This window comes from Oncorhynchus masou, chromosome 12 (assembly GCF_036934945.1).
Source record: "Oncorhynchus masou masou isolate Uvic2021 chromosome 12, UVic_Omas_1.1, whole genome shotgun sequence".
Classification (NCBI taxonomy): Eukaryota; Metazoa; Chordata; class Actinopteri; order Salmoniformes; family Salmonidae; genus Oncorhynchus; species Oncorhynchus masou.
In genome coordinates, this window is record NC_088223.1 from 53,617,287 (window position 1) to 53,634,357 (window position 17,071).

At 43.0% G+C, this 17,071-nt stretch overlaps 2 protein-coding genes across 2 annotated transcripts; both read left to right on the forward strand.

Moving 5' to 3' along the window:
* Positions 1 to 2,916: 2,916 nt before the first annotated feature.
* LOC135550403 (FERM domain-containing protein 8-like) lies at positions 2,917 to 9,928 on the forward strand. Its single transcript, XM_064981179.1, has 11 exons — positions 2,917 to 3,070; positions 3,661 to 3,748; positions 3,959 to 4,126; positions 4,628 to 4,729; positions 5,003 to 5,061; positions 5,321 to 5,487; positions 5,625 to 5,840; positions 5,950 to 6,073; positions 6,395 to 6,544; positions 6,671 to 6,902; positions 7,036 to 9,928. The coding sequence occupies exons 2-11, from the start codon at positions 3,661 to 3,663 to the stop codon at positions 7,134 to 7,136; spliced, it is 1,407 nt and encodes a 468-aa protein (XP_064837251.1). The 5' UTR covers positions 2,917 to 3,070; the 3' UTR covers positions 7,137 to 9,928.
* Positions 9,929 to 9,981: 53 nt separating this feature from the next.
* LOC135550404 (vacuolar protein sorting-associated protein 51 homolog) lies at positions 9,982 to 17,051 on the forward strand. The gene is made up of 11 exons (XM_064981180.1): positions 9,982 to 10,326; positions 10,547 to 10,676; positions 10,788 to 10,934; positions 11,072 to 11,291; positions 11,721 to 12,642; positions 12,775 to 12,990; positions 13,134 to 13,217; positions 14,641 to 14,775; positions 14,926 to 15,047; positions 15,193 to 15,280; positions 16,259 to 17,051. Exons 1-11 carry the CDS (start codon positions 10,135 to 10,137, stop codon positions 16,517 to 16,519), a joined length of 2,517 nt encoding a protein of 838 aa, XP_064837252.1. The 5' UTR covers positions 9,982 to 10,134; the 3' UTR covers positions 16,520 to 17,051.
* The last annotated feature ends 20 nt before the right edge of the window (positions 17,052 to 17,071 follow it).

Below are 17,071 nucleotides of genomic sequence, written 5' to 3' on the forward strand. Positions count from 1 at the left end.
TTTGAGGACAGGGTTTTGTTCTTGCTGGATTCAATTAGAATGACAATCGCAGAGAAAGGGACAAGGCAACAACTCTTTTAATTCCAACTATTGAATCCTACAAGATACTGTTCTTAATTATTCAACTTTTCTTTGCCAAAGCAGATATGGTGAACAAATGTTTTTGCCCGCACTACAAACTCTTCTACATTGGTCTGCTAATACTAGTAAAGGGCCAGTGCACTACTTTCGGGGGATTTTTTGTTGTTGTATTAATCATATTCTTTTTTTTTCCGGGGGTGATGCAGCACCCCTACTTCCCGTGGCTATGGTGCCTAGGGAAAGTCTACACACCCTTTGCAGTCTTTTTTTTCCCTACTGATCTACACAACATACTCACATTTTGAAAGTGAAAGAAAAATTATAGAAAACGTACAAAAAAAAATATAAATAAGATTGTCTTCACACCCCAGAGTTAATACTTGGTGGAAGCACTTATGACAACCATTACAGCTGTAAATAATTTTGAATAATATTCTACCAATTTTGCAGAACTCTTACTGCAACAGTGTTTTTGTCAAAATGGCTCATGTGATTTGGTTGGGAATCATTGGGTCCTGTGTGGCTCAGTCGGTAGAGCATGGCACTTGCAACGCCAAGCGTCGTGGGTTCGTTTCCCACTGGGGCCACCCATATGCAAAAGTGGCCCCAGCCGACTTGTAAGTCGCTTTGGACAAAAGCGTCTGCTAAATGGGATATATTATTGACGGGCAGCAATATTCAAACTGCAACTAGACCACTCAAGAACGCTCAAAACCTCTTGGAAAGCCATTCTGGTGTGTCTTTTGGTGGGAAAATGTGTCTAATTGTCCAACTGAAAAATAAAACTATCCCAGGGATAGGCTTTTAGAAGACTGGCGGGTTTTTTGAGGCATGTTTACATGCGTAGATGCAGTTGTTGTTTGCGGGTCAGCAGACTATTTTGTTGCATTATGTAGTGTTTCCACTACTTCCGAAATCGCCAGACAAAGTTCCACCCCATTCATTTTCAACGAGAACACACGGAACAACGTGCAGGAGGTTGTGGGAAGGTGAGCAGCTCGAACCGTGCTATGAGAGCAAACTTAATAAGTTCAACGCTGCTTTACTTTATGCAAATTGCACGTGGCTGCCGTTAACCAATCAGGTGAGGAGCAGATGTTCGCTTGAAGATCTTCGGTTCATGAAACATTGTTGATTTTTTTCCTTGTTAAAAAAATACAGAGACAAAATCACAAGGTCAATGGCATGGAGGAAGATTGCAGAGATTGTTGATGGTGGGTGAAAAGAGATTTTCACAACAGTGTATGCTTGTGCTGCTAGCTACTGTAGCTATGAACATTTTTTATTTAACCTTTTATTTAACTAGGCAAGTCAGTTAAGAACATATTCTTATTTACGATGACGGCCTACATCAAGCAACCTAAACCTCAAAACTGTGATCAAAGCCACCGTTTATGTAAATGTGCTGAGTAAGTTAAATTATGAAATCTGCCCACCAAAGGTTAGAAATCACCAGTAACACGCATTATAACATTGTAAATGATACATTAAGGGCCTCTGCCAAAATCCCGAAGTATCCTTTTAAGTTGATTGGTCACTCTTTCAGGGCTACAAAATGAGCAGCAACGCTACTCTGGGTGTAAACTCTCGATTTGGAAACTAAAACTGCTCCTGAGTAGAATGGGCCCTTTTACTGTGACAATTGTGTACGGTGCAATAAATGATAGGAGTACATACACAAAAAACAGTTGACCATTTAGGCTTGAAACAAACAAACAAACAAAAACATCTCATATAAATAATTTGAATGATTATTTCTATGATAACTAGTATAAATATATCGATAATTGTGCACTATCATTTTTACCAGTATTTTTCATTTACGAAGTAAACAGGACAGAGTCTTATTCTGAATGATTCCCAAAATCCAGGACCCAGAAGTACTTAGTTATTCTTGCCTGCTTTACAGTGGTGTGGGCAACTACAGAGTCAACGCATTTGTTCCATGACCAATGGAGTGTGATCACTGAAAAACTTTTGGACATGTTTCAAGTGTTTTCAGAAGGGAGAAGCCGAGATGTCCAAGTTGTGGAAAAGATCATATATGTTTTAAAAGTAACCCCCTGCAGGGGTTGTGGTGGGAACCAATGAAGCCAAGTTTTTGGAATGCCCAACAAGAGTGAAAGAGAATGTGGGCTCTCCAGAGCATTTCATATGCAGCGGCTGTTAAAAGTGTTGAGGGTTTGAATGGTGCTCCTAAAGAGTCCATGGTGGTGGATTGGGCTTCACTGAAGGCTGCAGGGGTTGTGGTTCAACAGCAGGATCCAGATATGTTAACATTTTAAGAAGGTGGGCTTTGTGGCCATAATAGCTATGGTGATTGATTTTTATTTAACTAGTCAAAACAGTTAAGAACAAATTATTATTTTCAATGACAGCCTAGGCAGTGGGTTAACTGCCTTGATCAAGGGCAGAACAACAGAGTTGTACTTTGTCAGCTTGGGGATTTGAAATTACAACCTTCCAGTTACTTGTCCAACACTCTAACACTAGGCTACGCTGCCTCCCCAAGGTGGAGAGGAGGTCCAGTAAAATAGATATCATTGTGGATGCTGTGGAACGGTCACTGGGACTGAAAGACTTCTCACGGGAGTAGTTGCATGGAGTATTGTCACCACCCGTAACATCCTCTCAAGTCATGGAGTTTTGAAGCAAGGTAGAAGTGGGAGTTTTGGTGTTTTGTTATTATTTTATTGTTTTATTTGGGTGGATTAAGTTTGTTCTCCCTATCACGTATGGGTTTTATTTTGATCTTGTTTTTTTCAACCCCGTCCAGTTGGTGGCGGTAATACACATTTTGGGATTGTAGTCTTCCATAAAACCCACAGAAAAAGAAGAAGCACAAAGGGCGCAGTTACATTAGTCTAGACAGTTGTCAGTGTGCTGATGTTGAAGTTGTTGTTTTGACAAAATATATTCTCATACGGAGTTTAAAAAAATATATATACTAGCTTGTGGGCTGTCAATTCTACATTTTCAGCAAAAGAAGGTAATTGAATGTCATGTCACTGGATTAGCCACCGCTGTCTTCTTGCTTGGTAACTAGCTAGCTAGTAGCTAATGTTAGCATAATATTCGGAATTGAGTTGTCTACAGTTTGTTGGCAGGATACCAGCTAACTTAGATGTAAAATGTCGTTTCAGTAAAAACTCTTACGACTTAACAACAACGACAAAATCAAAGCTTTGATATTAAACATCATTATAGATAACTAGGACAGGGAATTGTAAGGGACATCACGATACGATATTATATTATCACGATACTTGGGTGCCGGTACGAGAGATGTTCTATTGTTAAGTTAGATATGTTACATATTGCTCAATATGTGTATGCTGCAGAGGGACAAGCGAGACCCATGAGAAAACGAGTTATCATCAGTCAGGGAATATAACTGCTGAAAACAAATTGTCTCACTATTTAAAAAGAAGATGGAGAACAACTGTATCGATCCCCACCACCACTACAGCTATTGTTAACGTTACTCGCGGAGGTGGCTAGCTAGCTATGCCACAGTGAATTTGCTAGTGGATAACATACATTTTTCGAAACACTCATCTTGATTTGTGTGTCTCACAGATGGAAGGAGATGAGTGTGGGGGGTTTCCTCCAGAACCGTCGGAGGGAAGCTCACAGAGAGGAAGTGTGGCATCCTCTGTCACCCGCGGTCAGTTCCCTTTTTCCTTTGTCTGGTGTTTACAATATAGCATTTTTGTCCCTCTCTGTGTTTTCTTATTTGGAACATGGTGTTTAATAGCCTTGTGTATATATCATACTGATTCATGTAAGCTCATGACATCATCGTGGCTTGCAGATGTTCCATGTTTTGCATTAGATTATTATGTTGACTTCCATCCCTGGCTTTGTTCTCCTACAGCTCAAGATGTGCTTGTGTACCTGGTGGGTGACAGTGCAGTACACCTGTGTGTGGAGGGGGTTGCCTGTGTGAGTGTCCAGGAGCTAGGCCGCAGTGTCCGGGAGGCTCTCCACATTCCTGATTCTGCAATGGATGCCTTTGCCTTCTGGCTCTGCTCTCCTCTGCTCGGTAATGACAGCTCACTCTGTATGCTCCTGCCCCCCCCCCCTCCCTCCTCCTTCTCCCCTGGCCCTCAAACAACTGTGCGGCACATGCTGTTATTTTAATATAAGCAACTTGGCCGTTCATTTGACAGTTTCTTGATTTGATCAGGAGAAGAAAGGCAGGTATGTATTACAAAGGAATAGTGTTGTCTGAGGCTGGTCTGGTTCATTGTATCATGTATTGGTGGCAATTCGAAGAGAGCACTTGGGCCATAAGAGGAACATTTTACAATTTGAATGCTTCTTTTTTGAACTACTGTCTTGCTGAAAGACTGGCATTGTTTGTAAAATAGGGAAGGGATCACTATGAGTGTAGGCCAAGTCTACGGCTTGTGGATATGGTGCTATATATTAGCATACTTTGTCATGCCCAATTCCTTTCTTTGTTATGCCATGAGAATGCTTTTCATAATTTTCATTAATTATCATATCGTTGTCTACTACATGCCTTTTCCTCCTCTCTCAGAACTGCAGTTAAAGCCGAAGCATCAGCCTTACAAACTGTGCCGCCAGTGGCAGGACCTGCTGTATCGCTTCACTGAGGCCTCAGAGGAGGACATATCTCAAGGTGAGACTGCCTGTGTCTCTGTGTGTAGGGATGAGCTTGTGTGTTTCTGTAATCTTTTCTATTTGTTTCTGTATTTTTGGCAGATTAACATTTTTGTCTCACATCTGTTAGATTTTTTTCATCCCCACTGCTGAATTCGTATTGCTTTGTCAACCTGACCTCATGTTACCACTGACCCAACATCACTAATCCTAAGCCGTACATCTGCCATCATATAACAATGTTCTGTATTACCCCCTCCTCATGCCCTACTTTCCTTCTTTTTTTTTTCAGATGAGCCATGCTTGCAGTACAGAAGGAATGTGTTTCATCCAAAGTCTAAAGAGCTGCAGGTACTGCTTGTTCTGTTTTCTCCTTAAATTTAACATGAAGCTGTTGGGGGGGGGGGGAATATCAGTCAAGTTGTGTTGTGTCAAATGGATAGATTATACTTTCCTGGTTGTAGACACATACCCCAGAGCACTCTAGCACCAGCCCTCAGACAAAAGGTTATGTTTGTCCCTCAAGAGTTACAAGAATTGATGAATGCCCCTATGCATGTGTTTGGATCCTCCTATATTCCACATTTCATTGCATGGTATTTCCCTCCAGATTGAAGACGAGGGGGTGTTGCGACTACTTTACGACGAGGCACGGGTTAACATCCTCGCTGGTCGCTTCCCCTGTGACCCTGAAACCTGGACGGGTTTGGGAGCACTGTCTTTTGCTATGGAACTGGGAGTAGGTTTGGACGACCAGAAAGCCACTGCTGCTTTAAGGTAAACTATGCCAGGCATCTGAACGTCTGCCTCTTGGTGACGTTGTGTATTATTTTTAAGAGTGTAACTCAAAATAATTTTTCCCAATACCTGCCTGCATACCCAGACTATTGCTTCTCCTCTCCCATCTCCCTCAGAGAGAAGAAGCTGATATCCTTCCTGCCTGCACATGTATCAGGGGGAGGTGGGGGGCTGTTTTCTACCTTGAGGGGAAAAGGGGGCCGTCAGGCAGGGCTGGAGCACAACCTGTTGGAGGAGTATCGCAAGATCAGCACCTTAGGAAGCACCCCCCCGGAGCCCACTCAGCATCTACGCCAGTACCTCAGCACATGCCACTCTCTGCCTTACTATGGGTAAGGAACAAGCCAAACTATTGGCCTCAACGTAACTGCATGGAACACATTCACAGTTTGGATCTTCTTCACGGGTCACGTGCATCATGTTTGTTTCTTGTCTGGCCAGGTGTGCTTTCTTCTCGGGGGAGATTGACAAGCCAGCTCAGGGGATTCTTCATAGAGCAGGACGGAAAGCTGTCAATGTGGGGATTAGTCTGGAGGGGGTGTATGTAATGGACATCAAAGAGAAGGTGAGACCTGGAATGTCAAGCTGTGAGTGGCTGTGTCACATCCGGCCGTGATTGATTTGATTTATGTGATTGGGAGTCCCAAAGGGCGGCGCACAATTGGTCCAGCGTCGTCCGGGCTTGTCCGGACATGCCTTGTTAAATAAATGATAACTCCTCTACATTACTAGCAGAATATGACCTATTTTACTGTGTGTGATTAAGTAAGATGTGGATTTGTATGAATCAGAGGTGTCCTCTATCAATGCAAAAAGACTTCACTGAATGACCCAACTTTCTACTTTTCTGCCTCATTTTCTCCGGTGCATTCCTGCTCCTTGACAGCATGTGCTCCTGGGACTGCGTTTCAGTGAGTTGTCTTGGGACCACAGCTACCCCGAGGGGGAAGGTGACTCGCACATCCTGTGGCTTGAATTCGATGGGGAGGAGGCCGGCACCCCTGTCAACAAGTTACTGAAGATCTATTCAAAACAAGTAATAAAACTTAAACCTACCTTTTTTTAATGTATAATTTAAAAAAATAAAAAATTCATTAGGGGGTCATAGATGTCATTGAAGTGACCAGAGTTGCTACTGTTCTTTCTTCCCTCGTTTCTCTAGGCAGAACTTATGAGTGGTCTTATTGAGTTCTGTGTGGAGCTACAGTCTGCAGGCGACGGAGGGGTGGCGGCGACAGAAACGGACAATGATGTCAGTCTATCCCATCAGCCTGCTGGACAGGCAGAGAACAGTGACAGAGGAAGGGGCGGTCGGCGAGGGAAACTGCGCAGGCAGAGCAGTGTGGTGTGCAGTCGGGTCCATACACTGAACACCATCAGCTACGTGGACAACGGTGAGTCTGGGGAGAGGCCATCATCATGCATGTCATTCATTTCGTCAGTATTAACCATCCATATAAGCTTCATTTGTTGATCAGGTTAGGTTGTAAAACTAACTGTTAAATGCATTTGTTGTCCTCCGGGCAGGTAAAGAAATCAAACGCTTGAAGCCGAAGAGAGCTGCTTCCTTTTTCACCAGGCAGGCACAGCCACCTACATACTCATCAGTACAGGTGGAGCAAGGTTGAGCCTCCATCTCTGATCTAGGCACTGCTCTATACTACCTGGAGACCAAAACTGAACATGCAAGTTGAGATTAAGGCTAAAAGATATGTAGGGAGTTGGTGAGGTTTATCTTCTTGATTGCAAAAATACTATGGACCAAGAGTAGGATTTAAGTGTGAATAAATATTTATGGTTAAATGTTGTGTATATGAAGTTACGTTCTTTAGGTGTTGGAAAGTGACGTGAGTGGCATTGCTTCACTGGTCAAGTTGAACCAGTTGGAATTTAATATGAAACTGTTGATGAGTAGTGGTAACATTGACAGTAGTGCCACCTTTGAGCTTTTACCCTTGTGATAGGGGACCTTTATTACAGTTCTCCTTCAGATGGAGTTTGTGCAATGACTATGTACACTATACATACAAAAGTATGTGGACACCCCTTCAAATGAGTGGATTTGGCTATTTCAACCACCCGTTGCTGACAGGTGTATAAAATCAAGCACACAGCCATGCAATCTCAATAGAAAAAACATTGGCAGTCGAATTGTCTTACTGGAGAGCTCTGTGACTTTCAACGTGGCACTGTCATAGGATGCCACCTTTCCAATGAGTCAGTTTGTCAAAATTCTGCCCTGGTCAACTGTAAGTGCTGTTATTGTGAAGTGGAAACGCCTAAGAGCAACAACAACTCAGCCGCGAAGTGGTAGGCCACACAAGCTCTCAGAACGGGACCACTGAAGCATGTAGCGTGTAAAAAATAACCTGTCACCCGTTGCACCACTCAATACCAAGTTCCAAACTGCCTCTGGAAGCAACATCCGCACAAGAACTGTTTGGACATTCGTTAAATGGGTTTCCGTGGCCGCGGAGCCTAAGATCACCATGCGCAGTGTTAAGGGTCGGCTGGAGTGGTGTGAAGCTTGCCACCATTGGACTCAGTGGAAATGTGTTCTCTGGAGTGATGAATCACGCTTCACTATCTGGCAGTCAGACAGACGATTCTCAGTTTGGAGGATGCCAGGAGAACGCTACCTTCCCAAATGCATAATGCCAACTGTCAAGTTTGATGGAGGAGGAATAATGGTCTGGGGCTGTTTTTCATGGTTCGGGCTAGGCCCCTTAGTTCCAGTGAAGGGAAGTATTTACGCTATAGCATACAATTACATTCTAGACAATTCTGTGCTTCCAACTTGTGGCAACAGTTTGGGGAAGGCCCTTTCCTGTTAAAGCATGACAATGCCCCAGTGCACAAAGTGAGGTCCATACAGAAATGGTTTGTCGAGATCAGTGTGGAAGAACTTGACAGGCCTGAACAGAGCCCTGACCTCAACTCCATCGAACACCTTTGGGATGAATTGGGGGGTGGCCTAGTGGTTAGAGCGTTGGGCCGGTAACCCCGAGCTGACAAGGTAAAAATCTGTCATGCAGATTGTATTATCTGAAAGGAGGGTGATATTGGAGGCTCTGCAACTATCTTGTTCAAACCTCAGTCTTTGTACCAAAACAAACATATATATTGTGGTGGTCTATGCCTCTCCATGCTAAACACTCAGATTCAGAGTCTCATGGTTATCATGGACTTTATCTGTATCTCCCTCCCAGAAATGACAAGGCCTAGCATTCTAGCACTGTTATTGTTTATATTGTACACTATGCAAGGGCAGCTTGACTTGGGAGGGGAGAGACTAAAGATCATTTTCTGATGTGTAAACCAATATTTACTTTTTGAATTGGTTAAATGTGGGTTAAGGTAAGGGTCGGTTTTAGATTTGGCTAGTCGGTTTGCACATCAGAAAAGTACATTTAGTCTCACCCACTTAGCTGACCATTCAGCAAGAGGATGTGTTTCCTGACGACAGTTCTTCTGCTGACCTCTCTTCAGTATGAGAGGAGTGATTCTACTGTATATCTCTGATGCAATTAAGTGTTCATAAACTGAAGAATGTGGTTTCCACTATGTTATAACTGATATGGTCAATTATGCAAAGACAACAAAATGTTCCGATTCATAATTCCTAAGGCACGCGATCTATGGATGTGATATTCCTTTTTAAAAAGATGGTGGTGTACTCACTTGCTGTACATGCACAACATTCAATATCTTTAACATGTACTATTGATACATCAGAAATATTGTCAAGTTTTTACCTTTACCGTCATTATTTGTATTCTTAGTATTATTATTGGAGAAATAACTTGGACTAATAATTTTTGACTCTCTTAAACTGTCTCTCTGTTTCTGTCTTTCTCACACTCAAATGAAGCAATAGTCTGGATAAAAAGACCAAGTGCCTTTTTCTTTCAGTATTAATTTGGCCATTGAGAGACTGACCTGGTAAACGTGTAGGCTTGTTTGTCAAACATGATCTGCTCTGTTTGCTATACATTTACTTTACCTCGTGTGTGTACATTGGCTGCGTTTACACAGGCAGCCCAATTCTGATATTTTGCCCAATTATAGGCAAGATAGCTTATCTGACTAATTTTTTTTTTTTTTTACCAATCAGATAAGCCATCTTGCCTATAATTGGGCAAAATATCAGAATTGGGCTGCCTGTGTAAACGCAGCCATAGAGACTAAAATATATCGAACCCTGTAACTTCACTGTTTTCTTTCCTTTGTAATTTTTATAATGTGCACTACCAAACTTAACCAGTGACTGACTGTAGGTTTAGTTAAACCCATAATACGTTTTTGTATTCAGCTTTGTACTGTTTTGACAAAACTATAAGATTTGTTATAATTGTGTTTTAAACCTTAATCGTAGTTTTTTTTGTTCATATTTGGTCAATAAAATGTTTTGAATATCCGATCCTCCGTTCCTTGATTTGGTGTTCTTTGAGTCATTGCTGCCACCTACTGGCTCGTTTATCACGGGCTTCTCATCGGGACATGTACAGGAACTTCTCTGTTTGCTTTAGTGGCGAATAGCTGGTTTTCTGTTTACCTGGCGGTTACATTTAGCTGTTCTTTGATCTGTCCTGCAATTCATAACAATTTCGCTGGTATTCACTCTAAATGGACGGGGATATTTGTGCTACGGCCACCACACCACCTGACTCCGACCCAGCGCGGAAGCGCGGAGTGCACGGTATGTTGAAGCTCTATTATGGGTTGAACGAAGAAGGAAAGACCGTGGATCAAGCAGAGTCGATGAATCCTTGCGATATAAACGGCACGCATTTCGATCCTGAGGTTTATCTCAATAAGGTAAAATCCCATTTCTGTGTCTGGATGCCACATATATGGGTTCATTGAACATAAGACAACAAATGAAATCGAGGCAAACTATTATTTTCTGTACAAGAGCCAATGCCAACTGCTTATCTGGCATAGGCGTCAGTCACCCAGGGAGTACTGTCACTCACTCAGTGATGTCTGTTAGTTGTCTTGTCTTCAAAACGGACCTTTATGTCATTGGTGGCTGCAGCTTAGGAGAGAATGTTCCCTTGGAGAGCTGATGGACCAGGAGAGCTGCATGGTGAAGCAGATCCGCTCCTTGGACAGTGACATGCAGACATTGGTGTATGAGAACTACAACAAGTTCATCTCTGCCACAGGTAAGCAAATAGGAGACAGTGTATGCCATGCATTGGATATCATGTTTGCGTCACTCACTGTTCAGTATACATACCATGTAATGAATGAATGCCCTCATCTCCTCCCACTAGACACAATCAGAAAAATGAAGAATGATTTTAAGAAGATGGAGGACGAAATGGATTGTCTCTCTACTAACATGGCTGCTATCACAGAGTTCAGTGCACACATCAGTGGGACTCTTCAGGACCAGCATGCACAGATAACCAAACTGTCAGGTTTGTAATGAAACCTGTGGTGACACGCCTCCATCGCCTGAAATGAAAACTAAATAACAAATTGTATTTGTTGGTCATATACCTATCGTTGTCAGATTACTTGTTCAAACTTTTCCTCTCTCCCTCCCCCCACCCAGGAGTCCACACTCTCCTTCGAAAGCTGCAGTTCCTGTTTGAGCTGCCTGCCAGGCTGAATAAGTGTCTGGAGCTGCAGGCTTATTCCCAGGCGGTGAGCTCCCATCGTCGTGCCCGCTGCGTGCTGCAGCAGTACAGCCACATGCCCTCCTTCAGGGGCATCCAGGATGACTGTCATGCCATCATGGACAAGCTGTCACAGGAGCTTAGGCAGAAGTTCAGGTAGGAGAAGTAGTCACTTGTGGAAAGATTCTGCATGCAAACCGAGAGAATCTGTCGGGACTAAATGGGATGCGTAGGATAACGAGCAGCAGTAGATCCGGTGTTTGGTTTTTCCTCATGATTTCGCAGGTGTTCGCATCATTTGAATTTCAGAAGGGGAGGGAACATTCGGCACCTAAATTGCAAAGAAAAAGGGTTGAGATCCTCGTTCTGGTCCTTCTAGCATTTTTTGATCTCTTCTCTTCACATGTATGGACCCAGAACTTAATGGAGAAGCTGACCAATTACCTGAGACTTTAGTTCTGTGTTAACTGAGATTAGTATGGCTGCAAAACAATGTTCTTTGAATTTTAATTTCTAGTTCATATTCTATAGTAATAATACATTATACCTCTGCATGGATGCCTTACCTCTGCTTGGTGTTTGCAGAGATGGAGGTTCGAGTGCGAAGGACCTTTCAGAGTGTGTGGAGCTTCTGCTGCAGCTGGATGAGCCAGCAGAGGAACTGTGTGACAAGTTCCTGATCCACGCCCAGTCACGACTGGAAGCAAACCTCAGAGGACTGGAGGCGGAGCTAAGACCACCATTGTCCTCTGGACCCACATCAGTGATAGATCCCTCCATTGGCCCTGCCCGCAGACTGTCAGCTGCACCCACTGCTGGATCTCCCACTGACCCCACCTCTCCAGGCAATCCCTTCCTCTCTTCCAGCTCAAGGACTGATATTCTGGAATTCATAGACAGAGGTTGCAATGAATTCGTCAGCAGCCTTTGCTTGGTCATTGCCTCGTACCAAGAGTTGTTTGTCAACCGTCCACAAGAGGGTAATCTGGCCTCCAAAAACATCCCCCATATGGCTATTGGCAAGCTGCATGCTTTCGTGGATGCCATGGCCACCTGCTACTTCTCGCTGGTGGAGAGGAGGATACAGGATGAGAAAAGTGTTGGAGACAACTCTCTTCTGGTCCGGGCTCTGGACCGTTTCCACCGCAGGCTCCAGGCCGTGGCCAAACTGCTGCCTGGATCTGCTGTGCCCAGCCAAGGGACTGAGATCGTGGTGCGAGCAGCCAGGGAGAGGATCAAGCAGTACCTGGCAGCCCTGCAGAGCTTCTACCTGGACAGCCTGAGAGACGTGAGGCAGGCCCTAGCAGCCCCTCGGCTGGGTGGAAGCTCAGCTGGAGGGGGCTCTCATCTGGCGGGACCAGCCACTGGGAAAGATGCTCCCGCCAGCCTGCCAGAGCTCCTCTCCTCTCTGTCTGCCTCCATTCTCAATCAGATCAAGTCAGTGCTGGCATCAGTGCACCTCTTCACCGCAAAGGACATCACCTTCTCCAATAAGCCTTACTTCAAGGTGAGATTAATACTGATGCTTTTGTGGGATAGTTGTGTCTCTCAATTTGTGAGTTGCTCTGATAGTTTGCCTTTTGTGAACTTGGTATGCTATTTATGTCATTGACAACTCTCTTTCACCTCTCTATTTCAGGGGGAGTTTTGCAGCCAGGGTGTGCGTGAGAGCCTTGTGGTTAACTTCATTAAGTTTGTGTGCCAGTCCTCACGTCAGTTCTGTGAGAGTGCGGGAGACAGGGGCGGCTCTACACCCCCTGCCCTCCTCCTGCTGCTGTCACGCCTCTGCCTGGACTATGAAACCTCCACCATCACCTACATCCTCACCCTCACAGATGAGCAGTTCCTCGTGCAGGTAAATATGCCAATGAGACTGAACACTTCTTCAACGCTGTTGATGGGAATGTAAGAGTATCTATCCAAATAATAGGTCCTCTTTAGTCATGAGAAATGTGTATCACATGCTGTTATATCCTCATGTTTCTCTCGTTCTCACAGCATCGTTCTCCTGTAACTGCAGTCGCAGCTTTATGTGGAGAGGCCAGAGAGGCAGCACAGAAGCTACTGAACCATTATGTTAAGGTAAAAGTGCCTTCGGAAAGTATTCACACCCCTTGACTTTTTCCACGTTTTGTTTTGTTACAGCCGGAATTTAAAATGGATTACATTGAGATTTTTTTGGTCACCGGCCTACATACAATACCGTATAATGTCAAAGTGGAATTATGTTGTTTGACATTTTTACATATTCCTTAAAAATGAAAAGCTGAAATGTGTAGAGCATGGCACTTGCAACGCCATGGTTGTGGGTTCTATTCCCACGGGGAACCCATATGAAAATGTATGCACTCACTACTGTAGGTCGCTCTGGATAAAAGCATCTGCTAAAAAATGTAAATGTTAAGTCAATAAGTAATCAACCCCTTTATTATGGTAAGCCAAAATAAGTTCAGGAGTAAAAAATGTCTTAACATGTCACATAATAGGCTGCATGGACTCATTCTGTGTGCAATAAGTGTTTAACATTTTTTGAATGACTACCTCATCTCTGTGCCCCGCACTTACAAGGTCCCTCAGTTGAGCAGTGAATTTCAAACACATATTCAACCACAAAGATCAGGGAGGTTTTCCAATGCCTTGCAAAGAAGGGCACCTATTGTTAAAAATAAAAAGCAGACATTGAATATCCCTTTGAGCACAGTGAAGTCATTAATTACACTTACATGCATCCCGTTTTCAACAGCAAAAAGCAATTAACTTTGTGTTCAGGACAAAAAGTTATGTTTTGGGCAAATACAACACATTATTCAGTACCACTCTCCATATTTTCAAGCATGGTGGTGTTGGCTGCATCATGTTATGGGTATGCTTACAATTGTTAAGGACTAGGGAGGTTTTCAGGATAAAAACAGACACTGGGAGATGAATTCACCTTTCAGCAAGACAATAACCTAAAACACAAGGACAAATCTACACTGGAGTTGCTTACCAAGAAGACAGTGAATGTTCCTGAATGGCTGAGTTACAGTTATGATTTAAATCTGCTTGAAAATCTATGGCAAAACCTGAAAATGGTTGTGTAGCAATGATCAACAACAAATTTGAGGTTGAAGAATATTGAAAAAAAATGGTAAATATTGTACAATCCAGTGGTCAAAGCTCTTAGAGACTTACCCAGAAAGACTCACAGCTGTAATTGCTGCCAAAGGTGATTCTAACATGTATTCACTCAGGGGTGTGAATACTTCTGAAAATTTCTGAAAACAAGTTTTGACTTCATTATGGGGTATTGTGTGTAGATGGGTGAGAAAAAAAAGATTTAATCCATTTTGAATTCAGGCAGTAACATAACAAAATGTGGAATAAGTTGAGGGGTATGAATACTTTCTGAAGGCACTGTATACATTTTCCCACTTTACCAACAAATTACTGTTGCTGCGACTGGCCATTTCAGGCCTATTCCTTCTATTTCAAAGTTGACCCCTTCTCTCTTGTTGTTTGATAGGTTCAGGGCCTGATCATATCCCAGATGCTGAGAAAGAGTGTGGAGACTCGAGACTGGGTCAACACCATCGAGCCACGGAACGTCCGTGCTGTGATGAAGAGAGTGGTGGAGGACACCACCTCTATTGATGTGCAGGTAATATCCGTTATCTATATAAAACCCTTTGGAATGTCGGAAAACTCTAATCACTGCATGAATGTGAGTGGACAAAAGCATCATCAGTGCTAGGAATCTAAACAGCTTTACTCCCTCCCCTGATCTGTCTCTCCTTGTGTTGCCCTACAGGTGAGTCTTCTCTATGAGGAGGGGACAAGGAAAGCCCACAGCAGTGACTCCAGCAAAAGGACCTTCTCTGTCTACAGCGGCTCTCGGCAGCAAACCCGCTACGCCCCCAGCTACACACCCAGGTACCAGAACGACAGTCGCCTACCACACAACCCTTTCATAACAACACAATACATTAACACTGCATCACAATGTGTGGATGTTTAGACTGATCCTGCCTCTGCTATCTTTCCTAATGGCTTATGAATGGTTTTTGTCTCCATGCAGTGCTGCTATGGATACCAATTTCCTGAGTAATATACACAAGCTCTTCTCTGAGCGGATCGACATCTTCAGTCCTGTGGAGTTTAACAAAGTGGGTAGGGAGGGGTCACAGAGCTCTGGTAGCTTAGGGCCTAGAGTAGGGGTCTTCAACCGTTAGCTCGCTGCCCACCTATGAGTAGCTCGCAAAGCAATTCTAAAAGTACAGGCAATTCTTTTTCAGGTGTTCCATCGCAAACTGTCATAAACTTAAAGATCCCGGCTACTATCCAATCAAAGCAACATTGACATTATCCCACCCTTGTTTAGCGCCTCTTGGCTTTAAAATCCAAATGTAACACAATATCTGCCAATTAATTTCCAAAAAGATTGCATTTCTGTCTGTCTGGTGCACTCATTTGTCTATGCTCACTCCGTAAGTAGTCAGTTAGCGATGCCAGTAATGATAACATTTGATTGAGAAGGTCGTTGACTGCAAAGTAGGCTTACCTGACAGAAATCATAACTATTTGTAGCAATTGGGTAGCCATTGTTTTGCAAACTTGGCCATGACATGTTGCAGCAGTCGGCCTAACAGAAACATTGCTAGACTGAGCAATGAAATGCACAATTAAAGTGGAATTGCACTCAAATCAAAACATTGTTATAAAAAAAAAATCGGACCTTAAAATTGGTCTTCGGATGTGATTTGAGAATTAACATGGACGCAGAACATCCATTTTCATTGTTTCTCTATAAATAATTGTAATAATTGAGGGTTAAAAATAAAAAAAATAAACCAGGGAAAATAGAACAGAACTGAATCCGGGAAAATACAATAGATAATTTTATGGGGCCCCTTATTAACCATTATTTTACCAGAAAACACATCTATTTTAAAACAAGTCACTGGTGAAGAGTTGCAGGGTAGAGGAGAAGAGAAGAATGTGCCTATTTGAAAGCTATAAAAAAAAATGCTACTCATTTTTTTTAAGTAGCTTTCATGCTATAAATGTTGGAGACCCCTTGCATAGAGACTGTCTCTTACACCCCCCCCCCCCCCCAATTTGACAATCTTAATCTCCTCTCTCAGGTCTCTGTGGTGACAGGGATCATAAAGATCAGTCTGAAGACGTTCCTGGAGTGTGTCCGCCTGCGTACCTTTGGTCGTTACGGCCTGCAGCAGATCCAGGTTGACTGCAACTACCTGCAGATGTATCTGTGGCGCTTCGTCTCCGATGAAAACCTGGTCCACTTCCTACTCGACGAGATAGTTGGCAGCACTGCCCACCGCTGCCTGGACCCCGCTCCCATGGAGCAGAGTGTGATTGAGGTCATCTGTGAGAGAGGTTAAAGACCAGAGTTCACATTGGTTGAGGAACTGGTGAATTGTGATGGTGAAATTGAAGAGGGTGTAACAGGTTAAAACCAAAAAAAGGCCTTGAAGTTAACTCAACATTGAAGATTGGACAAAGAGGGCTTATACTTGATACTCTCGATTCCCATGATGTAAATGTGGGTCAGGAGGGGGATTGAGGTTACTATGAATGTTATTATGAATGATGTGATGTTTGGGTGGAATGCATCTATTGCATCTATTAATTTGATTAGTAATAACAAACATTATCATATGGTAATATGAATTGAATTTAAAAAATTGAACTCATAAATGGATGTAAAGCAGAGTTGCGCCTCCTGCCTTCAAGGACATGTGATCTCAATTTGCACACTTAATTCTGCATTTTAAATTCAAGGACTTGATCTCTATTATTTTTATTTCTCTTGTTTTCCCTTTGCACACTTAATCTTGCAATTTAAAGTATAATAATTATGTTACAATTCATCATCTCTGTAAAGTATGTTAAATAAAGTGTCAGTATTCTAAGTAATAACTTTGTTTCAATTC

Coding starts and splice junctions, on each gene's coding strand:
- LOC135550404 (XM_064981180.1), top strand. CDS start 10,135: ATGGACGGGGATATTTGTGCTACGGCCACCACACCACCTGACTCCGAC. Junction 10,677..10,787: donor CAAGTTCATCTCTGCCACAG/GTAAGCAAATAG, acceptor TCCTCCCACTAG/ACACAATCAGAAAAATGAAG. Junction 11,292..11,720: donor GAGCTTAGGCAGAAGTTCAG/GTAGGAGAAGTA, acceptor TGGTGTTTGCAG/AGATGGAGGTTCGAGTGCGA.
- LOC135550403 (XM_064981179.1), top strand. CDS start 3,661: ATGGAAGGAGATGAGTGTGGGGGGTTTCCTCCAGAACCGTCGGAGGGA. Junction 6,074..6,394: donor TAATGGACATCAAAGAGAAG/GTGAGACCTGGA, acceptor GCTCCTTGACAG/CATGTGCTCCTGGGACTGCG. Junction 6,545..6,670: donor TGAAGATCTATTCAAAACAA/GTAATAAAACTT, acceptor TCGTTTCTCTAG/GCAGAACTTATGAGTGGTCT.